Raw genomic sequence first — 9,912 nt, forward strand, 5'->3', positions numbered from 1 at the left:
CTGCCTCCTGAGAAACCTGTATGCAGGTCAAGAGGCAACAGTTAGAACCAGACATGGAAAAACAGACTGTTTCAAAACTGGGAAAGGAATACATCAAGGCTGTATATTGCCACCCTGATTATTTAACTTATATGCAGAGTTCAGTTCAGTTCAGTCACTCAATCATGTCCGACTCTGCAACCCCATGAACTGCAGCATGCCAGGCCTCCCTGTCCATCACCAACTCCCAGAGTTCACTCAAACTCATGACCATTGAGTCAGTGATGCCATCCAGCCATCTCATCCTCTGTCGCCCCCTTCTCCTCCTGCCCCCAATCCCTCCCAGCATCAGAGTCTTTTCCAATGAGTCAACTCTTCGCATGAGGTGGCCAAAGTACTGGAGTTTCAGCTTTAGCATCATTCCTTCCAAAGAACACCCAGGACCGATCTCCTTTAGAATGGACTGATTGGATCTCTTGCCATCCAAGGGACTCTCAAGAGTCTTCTCCAACATCACAGTTCAAAAGCATCAATTCTTCGGCGCTCAGCTTTCTTCACAGTCCAACTCTCACATCCATACATGACCACTGGAAAAACCATAGCCTTGACTATACGGACCTTTGTTGGCAAAGTCATGTCTCTGCTTTTCAATATACTCTCTAGGTTGGTCATAACTTTTCTTCCAAGGAGTAAGCGTCTTTTAATTTCACGGCTGCAATCACCATCTGCAGTGAGAGTACATCATATGAAATGCCAGGCTAGATGAATCACAAGCTGGAATCAAGATTGCTTGGAGAAATAACAATAACCTCAGATATGCAGATGACACCACCCTAATGGCAGAAAACAAAGAGGAACTAAAGAGCCTTTTGATGAAAGGTGAAAAAGCTGGCTTAAAACTCAACAGACAAAACACTAAGGTCATGGATCTAGTTTCATCACTTCATGGCAAATAGGTGGGGAAACAATGGAAACAGTGACAGACTATTTTCTTGGGGTCCAAAATCACTGCAGATGGTGACTGCAGCTATGAAATTAAAAGATGCTTGCTCCTTGAAAGAAAAGCTATGACAAATGTAGACAATACATTAAAAAGCAGAGACATTAAAAAGACATTAAATACATTAAAAAGACATCACTTGGCTGATGAAGGTCCATATACTCAAAACTATGGTTTTTCCAGTAGTCATGCACAGATGTGAGAGCTGGACCATAAAGAACGCTGAGCACTGAAGAATTGATGCTTTTGAACTGTGGTGTTGGGGAAGACTCTTGAGAGTCCCTTGGACAGCAAGATCAAACCAGTCAATCCTAAAGGAAATCAGTCCTGAATATTCATTGGAAGGACTGAGGCTGAAGCTGAAGCCCCAATATTTTGGCGACCTGATGCAAAGAGCCAACTCATTGGAAAAGACCTTGATGCTGGGGAAGATTGAAGGCAGCAGGAGAAGAAGGCAACAGGGGATGAGATGGTTGGATGGCATCATCCACTCAATGGGCATGAGTTTGAGCAAACTCAGGGAGATAGTGAAAGACAGGGAAGCCTGGCATGTTGCAGTCCATGGGGCTGCAAAGAGTCCAACACGAGTGAGCAACTGAACAACAAGGGGATTCAGGTTGAGAACAACATAATGGTTGCAAATACAACCTCTAGAACCAAAGTACCTGGGTTCAAATCCTGGTGCTATGATTTCTAACTGCTTCGTTTTGGACAAATTACTAACTTTGTGGTCCCTCAATGTTCTCATTTATATAAAAAGGATATTAGTTATGGTTCTTTTTTCACAGGGTTGGTGTGAGGATTAAACAAATACCTGTAAAAGGTTTACAGAAAAATGGCATTTGTTAAGCACTCTTATGTACTGGCTCTTAAGGCACAGTCCTTACCTCTCAAGAGCTCACAGTCTCCAGTTGCCCCTGTCCACCTGGCCCACGTGGCAGGCTGGGCTATCTGGGTCTTCTGGCACCTCAAGTGATCCACAGTTTCTAGCTATCCTTTCCTGGAATCACAGGATGAACGGGTGCAAGTTCTTGGGTCACACATTCCCCTGCGACCTTGAGCAAGTAATTTCTAATCTCTGGGTCTCACTTTATGCATTTGTAAAGGAAGGAAGTTGGACCAAAATAGATTTCCAAATCCCAATAAATGCCTTGTTCTGGGTAGACCGTTGGCTTGAGCAAATCATTCAACCTCTCTGCGCTTGTTTCTCACATACACAAAAAAACAATAATATTACTAACCACCTTCTAGGTTATGGCGACGATGCCACGTGGCAACGCAACCTCCCTATTCCCGCGCTCGCTCCCGGGAGGCCGCTTTTATACTCAGTCCCTTTGCCGTTCAGCGCAGGCGCGCTGGAGCCCGAGCGGCCTGCAGATTCCAGACTTCCGGTTCCGAGGGGACTCAGAGGCCAGACTGAGACTAATGGCGGCGTCCACGGAGCAGGCCACGGGGGGCGTTGAGAAGACCGCGGCGGAAGAGAAACCGCGCGTTCTGGAACCCGGGGCAGCCCCGTTCGGAAATTTCCCTCATTATTCCCGCTTCCACCCTCCAGAGCAACGGCTCCGCCTCCTACCCCCGGAGCTGCTTCGCCGGCTCTTTCCTCAGAGTCCCGACACAAGGCCGATCCTGGGGCTCGACGTGGGGTGTAACTCCGGGGTGAGTGCCGGGGGAGGGATCGGACGTCGGTTGAGCCAAGAGGTTGGCAGCCTTCGAGTCCTCTGGGCTTTCGGCCTGGGCGTGGTATTACACCCTCACAGCGTTCCCAAAATGAGTTTAAAGGTTTAGCGTTCTACCCCTCGCTGCTGCTACAGGACCTCCGGGGTCCTAACACCATCTCTTTTAGGAATCTGGGGGAGGAATCATTTTCAAATACGTTCGGAATCCTGCGCCCCGCCTCCGCACTTGCAGCATCACTGCTGAACCCCGGGTGGGCAGGGCCAAAGTGTCTGGGCTTCCGGCTGTTGCCTCCTGTCCAGCGTGGCTTGGCGACTTGCTGGAGGAGAGGGGGCTGCCTGACACCCACGTTTGGAAGCGTGGAGTTGGGATTGGTTTACTGGATGAGATGAGCCGGGGTGACAGAATCATTCGTGAAATTAAGATAAGTGTGAAACAGTGCAGAGCCAAGTGGATAGTTTAAAAGCAATCAATTGGCTGAGTGCAGTGCAGAGGATCGAGAAAGAAAATAAAGCATCCTGTTAGAGGAAGGCTTTGCCACATTTTCTTACCACAAAGTATTTTTAGGCATAAGAATGATTATAGTCAGACCACAAGCAAAACAGCGGAGTGTCTCTCTAACACCTATTTGTAGTAACTAGGATATCCTAGAGGAGCAGGCATTCTGACCCTATGATTACAGATGCTTCACAAAGTTAGTACCATCACTCCTTTCCAGACCAGGAGGGGAAGGGGTAAGGAAAATTTTACCCTGTTTCTGGACTTAGGCAGAAGAGACCTTAGTAGAAGGTTGAGGGCTGTAGGGACACAGCTGGTAAATGGGAGGGAGGGTTGCATTTGAACACAGGCTAAAGGCTGGAATGAGTAGAGATGGGTGTCTGGCTATCCTTTGCAGACATTTCTCTACTGTGATGATATATGAAATCAGAGGGGGAAAAGCAATGGAAAAGAGAAACTGGATATAAGATTTGGGGTTTCATGAAAGGCATTAGGAAACCACAGTAGATTTTAAAGTTGAAAGTGCTATATGTGCACCTTAGGAGCCAAGACACAGTTGCAGTTAACTAGGGCAGTGGCTCCTAAACTTGGCTATATATTTAGGGAGTTTATTATTTTGCACTTAAAAAAAGATTCTTGCATTAATACTTGTTAAGACCCCCCCCCCAATTCAGAATACAAAGGGATACATAGCAAGTCTCTACTCCTAACCCTAAATCCTCCTCTTCCTATGATGATAGTCACTCAGTTGTGTCCAACTCAGCAACCCGTGGACTGTAGCCTGCCAGGATCCTGTCCATGGAATTCTCCCGGCAGGACTACTGGAGTGGGTGGCCATTTCCTTCTGCAGGGGATCTTCCTGACCCAGGGATTGAACTCAGGTCTCCTGCACTGCAGGCAGATTCTTTATGTCTGAGCACCAGGAAAGCCTCTTCCTGTACACAACGGCAACTACTATTTATAATTTCTCGAGTATGTGGCCTGTGTGTACACAGACATCTGTGTATGTATAAATATCTCACCAGTTCTAGTTTTACAAATAATGGCACACTGTTTTGCACCTTGGTCTTCATTTAGTAATTTGGAGATCACTCATGTCACTACGGGCTTCCCTGATGGGTCCCATGGTAAAGCATCTGCCTGCAATGCGGGAGACCCGGGTTCGATTCCTGGGTCGGGAAGATCCCCTTGGAGAAGGAAATGGCAATCCACTCCAGCACTCTTGCCTGGAAAATCCATGGACAGAAGAGCCTGATAGGCTACGTCCCTGGGGTCGCGAAGAGTCGGACACGACTGAGCGGCTTCACTTTTCACTTTCATGTCACTACATTCTGTTTTAGTAGCTTCATAATATTTTTTTGTATAGATGTGCCATAATTTGGGGGGTACTTTGTTTAAATCTTAATAACTAGGCCTTACTCTAGATCTACTGAATCAGACACTTGGGGATTGAGACCTTGAGTCTATTGTCGTTTTTTCTAAGCTTCCTGGGGACTCTAAGATTCAAGAGTTAAGGATGGAGAGTATTAAGATATGTGGTAGAGGAGGGACTGATGTGATGAAAATGACTGATCAAACATGGGATACACGCAGGACTTCCCTGGTGGTCCAGTGGTTTAAGAGTCACCAATGCAGGGGGCACAGGTTTGATCCCTGGTCAAGGAACTAAGGTCCGACATGCCATGCATGCATGGTCAAAAGATTTTTTTTTAATGTGGTACACCCAAGATCAGCTAGGAGGAGGGAAACAAATAAATACAGAGAGAGGAAGAAATTTTTAAGCAGAATACTAGAGTCTTCCTACTTAAAATGTGGTCCTTGAACTATAGCATCAGCATGACTTGGAAGCCTATTAGAAATACAGAATCTCAGTTCCCAACCCAGATCTACTAATTCAACATTTTTATTTTAGTAAGATCCCTAGGTGATGTGAATGCCTATTAAAGTATGAGGTGTCTGTTATGGAGTAAAGACCTTACTGTTGCCTAAATCTTGCCATGTAATAACCATGTGACATTGGACTGTCCTTTGAACCATAATTTTTAAAATACAGGGGTTTTGTGTGTGTGTGTGAACTACGCCACGTAGAGAACAGTGCACAAAACATAAATTCACACTTTATGAATTATTATAAAGCAGAAACTTTGATGACTAATGTCTGTGTCAAGAATAAAATGTCAGCAACCCAAGAAGTCTCCCATATGCCTTTCCCTGCTCATAAACCCCCCTCTCTACCCAGAAAGCTCAACTTTTATTACTATTGTTTCCTTGCTTTTTTTATAGCTTACTATTTTTGTATCCCTAAACAATGTAGTTTAATTTGATACATTTTCAAACTTCATATAAATGGAAGCTTGCCATGTTTTTTCTTTTTGTGTCCTGCTTTTTTATTCGGCATTATGTGTTTGCATGAGTCATCCATGTTGCTGCACTGAGCTGAATTCCTTCATTTTTGAATGCTCTCTGGTATACCTTCTTAATCCCTGCTACTATTATTGGACATCTGGGTTGTTTCCAGATACACTTCCTTCACCTGTACAAAGGGCTTATATATTATCCTCACAGGATTGTTGCACAGAGCAAATGAGGTAGTGAATAGAAAAATGCCTTGGAAAAAACAGATTAGAACACAAATTTGAGTTAGTTATAATGGTTATAGAAGTCAAAGTTAGAGAAAGGAGATAGTGACTTAAGAGTCAAAAAGGTGCTAAGGTGGTAAAAATCACAAATCATTGGATTTAGCTAGAAGGAGGTCCGGAGTGACTTTTGGGGATAATGGATACAAAAACAGAGTAAGTCTCAAAAGAGGGTGGTGAAGTATAAGTCATGTAGTAACACTGAAGATGCAGAGTGAAGGCTGAATGAGGACTTTTTTGAATCCAGACTTTCCCAACCACAAGTCTGAGAAGTAGATTTTTATGAGATGGTGCTTGCTCTCTTCCTCACCTTCCTGGCAGGGAGCATGGTTATTATGTCCCTTAAATATTTTGCTCCTCCCTGGGGTATGAGATACTCAAAAAAAAAAAAAGATAGCATGTTACTTAAGTTGGAAAATACAGCTCTGGACTCCTTTGCTGCATCCATTGGGCTATAACTTTCAACCATGCAACCCATCAGTGTCAGGAAGGTATAGAGATGATGCATTAGAGCCTGAGACCCCTGGAGGGCTCTGTGGAAAACTTTAGGGGGCAACCTCCTTAGGCTATAGTTTAAGAACCTTACATCCCATAAAGCCAGGTGTAGGTGATTCAATGAGAGGCTAAGAGATACAGGTTTCTCTTCCATTCACTGGTTGAGAGCCGCAATGACAAAGCTCTTTTGGATTCCTCTAGGATCTGAGTGTGGCTCTATACAAACATTTCCTTTCCCTACATGATGGGGAGACCTGCTTAGATGCCTCAAGAGAACTCCATCTCCTCTGCTGCGACATAGATCCAGTCCTGGTGGAACGAGCTGAAAAAGAATGCCCTTTTCCTGATGGTTTGACTTTTATTACCCTGGACTTCATGAATCAAAGGACCCGGAAAGTTCTCCTGAGCTCTTTCTTGAGCCAGTTTGGACGCTCAGTTTTTGATATTGGCTTCTGCATGTCAGTAACCATGTGGATTCACCTGAACCATGGGGACCAAGGCCTGTGGGAGTTCCTGGCCCACCTTTCTTCCCTATGCCGCTACCTCCTTGTGGAGCCGCAGCCCTGGAAGTGTTACCGGGCAGCTGCAAGGCGTCTCCGGAAGCTGGGCCTCCATGATTTTGACCACTTCCGCTCCCTGGCCATCCGAGGTGATATGGCCAGTCAGATTGTGCAGATCTTGACCCAGGACCATGGCATGGAATTAGTATGCTGCTTTGGCAACACCAACTGGGACCGAAGCCTTCTGCTCTTCAGGACAAAACAGGCCACAGAGACTCATCCGATCCCCGAGTCACTGATAGAAGAAGGAAAAGAAAGGAACAGAATAAGATTCTGGAGAGAGTGAGATGGGAGGGCAGTAAGACCAGGATAGAGATGTTGAAAGAGTTTTATATAAAAATTAAGTTCATTCTCCTTAACTCCTGGTGGTTAGGCAGCCTCCAAACCTGGCAGAAGTTTTGTAAGTGTCCAGGACATGGAACTAAACAAATCATTATCTTTTCCCCATTTGGGGGGATGATCCCTGAGGAGACTATATCTGAGGGGCAATGACCTGGGCTGTCTGGCAGGAGGTGACCAGGAGAAAGTGCTTCTGGGATATGGAAGGGGCTACTTTTGGTGATTATTTAGGAAAACTTAGACAAGGTTAGCCTTAGAATATGTCTGTTCCCTGGGCTACTTGAATCTGATCTGCCTTCTTCAGGCTTTCTTCTAGACTTATCCTGTTCTATGAGGCAAAACCTCACAATACAGCCTGGAATAAAAAGTCACTGGCCTGTCTAAAGGAGAGCTTTGGTAGGAAAAATAACTTTCCAGAGCAGATCAAGTTTCCAGCACATCCGGGCTGAGCACGGCAGTCACAGATACAGTATTAGCCAAGATACATTGACTAGCATTTACAAAGTGTTTAAAAGATTTAAATCATGAACTCAAAATTCAACTGGTACAAATGAAATGAATGAAGTGGGACTGTATACAGTATATACAATTATATGTAATAAAAGTGACTTGAGTATGATTGAGAATACCCTGTGAATCTGGAGTGGAAAAGAAACTTCTGCCTTTAACCACTCTTCCCCTTGAGGTTTCAGCTCAAGAAAAAGAACCTCACCCAAGCTCAAAGCAGAAAACATGCCAGTGAGTAAGTTAATTTGGGACTTTTTTGTCAGGGACCTCTGCCAAAGCACACCAGCATGGAGGTACATACCACCATGGGGATGGGAATATACGCAGGGAAGCGCATACAAAATGCAGCCTGCAATTGGATGGCTGTAGCATCTGTGCTGTGGAACAGGTGTCACTGATATCTGACAGGTGTCCATTTTTAAAACACCCATGAGTCTATTCCAAGGGAAAGTGGAAGGTAGAAACAGATTTGGTGGAGAGAAGATGGAAAAACAAAGCACCTAGCTAAGAAGGGAAACTAGATTGATGAGTTTAAAAATCCCTAAGATCCTGTTTTCAGAGTTGATGTTATGAGAGGGAGGAGCAGGGAACAAGAGAGTCTGAACCACCAATTAGAGGTTGGACCTCTTGAAGGAGAAGTTAGGAAAAGTTCCTACTAAGGAATTTGAACTTTATGCATGAGGGAGCAGAAGCCAGAGCAGTCCCTAAATAATAGGAGGATGGAACCAAAACCTTCATTTAGGAAAACCAATTTTTCTATTTTGTGCAGGATAATTGTATGGTTGGTGCCATTTCCAATCTCAATTAGACTCCAATACTACTTCTCAGTCTTTTTATATTGCTTCTTCTGATCACTTTTACCCTCGTGACTCTTCCAGACTTTTCCCCTCTGCAGGCTGACTCTTCGTGCTCCATTAATCTATGCAGGTGCCCTAACCATGACCTAGTGCCGTTCTTGTTTGTGGTGTCAGGAAGTCTTTTCTTGCCCTCAGTCTTGAACCCTTCTTCTTCCCTTGTTTTCACTTCTAACTTACCCAATAATCTTTTACCCAAATAACCTCTGCCTAAGTTCCTGATCCCAGCCTATACTACCCTTCCCAAATTGTGTTTTATTAAGGATCCTCTTGGTGTCCTTTGGCCTTATTGACTCCTTCCTGTCCACCTACCAACATGTTCAGTTCTCTCATCTTCAAAACCACCAAATTTCCTTTGTCCTGTCTCCCTCTCAACCTTATGCAGTCTTTCCCTCCATCTCCTCACCACCAGACATACGCAAAGCCCTTGAAAGAAAGGATGCCACAGCCTCTGCTCCCTCCCATTCATCAGTGACCACCTGAGCACCATATTCTGAGGCCTCTTTTCAGTCTTCCTCCGGAGCCATGGAATCATTCAACACTATCGACTCCTTCCTCGTTGAACCACTCACCCTGGTTTCTGTCATACCTCTCCCCCTGTATTCTCTTCCAATCTCTTTGGCAATTTTCTCTGTCCCTTAAGCAATTGGTTCGCATTTTAATTTGTATAACAATTACCCAGGAAGTCCTGGATTCATCTCCAGAAACAGTGATTCGGGTCAGAAATGGGGCTTAAGATTTTGGTTTGATTTGAGGTTTGGGCACTTTTTTTATTTCTGCATTTTTTTACTGTGGTAAAATAAATGTAACATAAAATGTAGTTTTAGCTATACATTCTGTGTGCATTCTGTGGCATTAGATACATCCGCAATGAGGAAACTTTAACAAGTACCCCATATAATTCTGAGGCAAGTTGACACAGACCATACTGTGACGCTTGGGGTTCCTTAGTGTCCATCCAGGCCTCTTCTACATGTTTTTCCTGGGGTGATTTCCTCTGTTCCAATACCTTTAACAACTGTCTATACGCTGACAACCCCCAATAGTTATAAGCCCCACCTCCACAGGTCCAGATTAATATTTCCCTGTTTTGTAGTCACATTCCCCTGATGGCTCAGACAGTAAAGAATCTGCCTGCAATGCAGGAGACCTGGGTTCAGTCTCTGGGTCAGGAAGATCCCCTGGAGAAGGGAATGGCAACTCATTCCAGTATTCTTGCCTGGAGAATTCCACAGAGGAGCCTGGTAGGCTACAGTCCATGGGGTAACAGAGTCGGACATGACTGAGTAACTAACACTTTTCCCTAGACAGTTACCTGGCACGTCAAATCCAACATATCCCCAAAGCAAACTCATACCCTTATTCCA

At 44.7% G+C, this 9,912-nt stretch overlaps 1 protein-coding gene across 1 annotated transcript; it reads left to right on the top strand.

Annotated features, from left to right (window-relative positions):
- Nucleotides 1,987-9,365, top strand: BCDIN3D (BCDIN3 domain containing RNA methyltransferase). Its single transcript, XM_005679982.3, has 2 exons — nt 1,987-2,638; nt 6,487-9,365. Exons 1-2 carry the CDS (start codon nt 2,234-2,236, stop codon nt 7,129-7,131), a joined length of 1,050 nt encoding a protein of 349 aa, XP_005680039.2. The 5' UTR covers nt 1,987-2,233; the 3' UTR covers nt 7,132-9,365.

Source organism: Capra hircus, chromosome 5 (genome assembly GCF_001704415.2).
Source record: "Capra hircus breed San Clemente chromosome 5, ASM170441v1, whole genome shotgun sequence".
In the NCBI taxonomy this organism is placed as follows: domain Eukaryota; kingdom Metazoa; phylum Chordata; class Mammalia; order Artiodactyla; family Bovidae; genus Capra; species Capra hircus.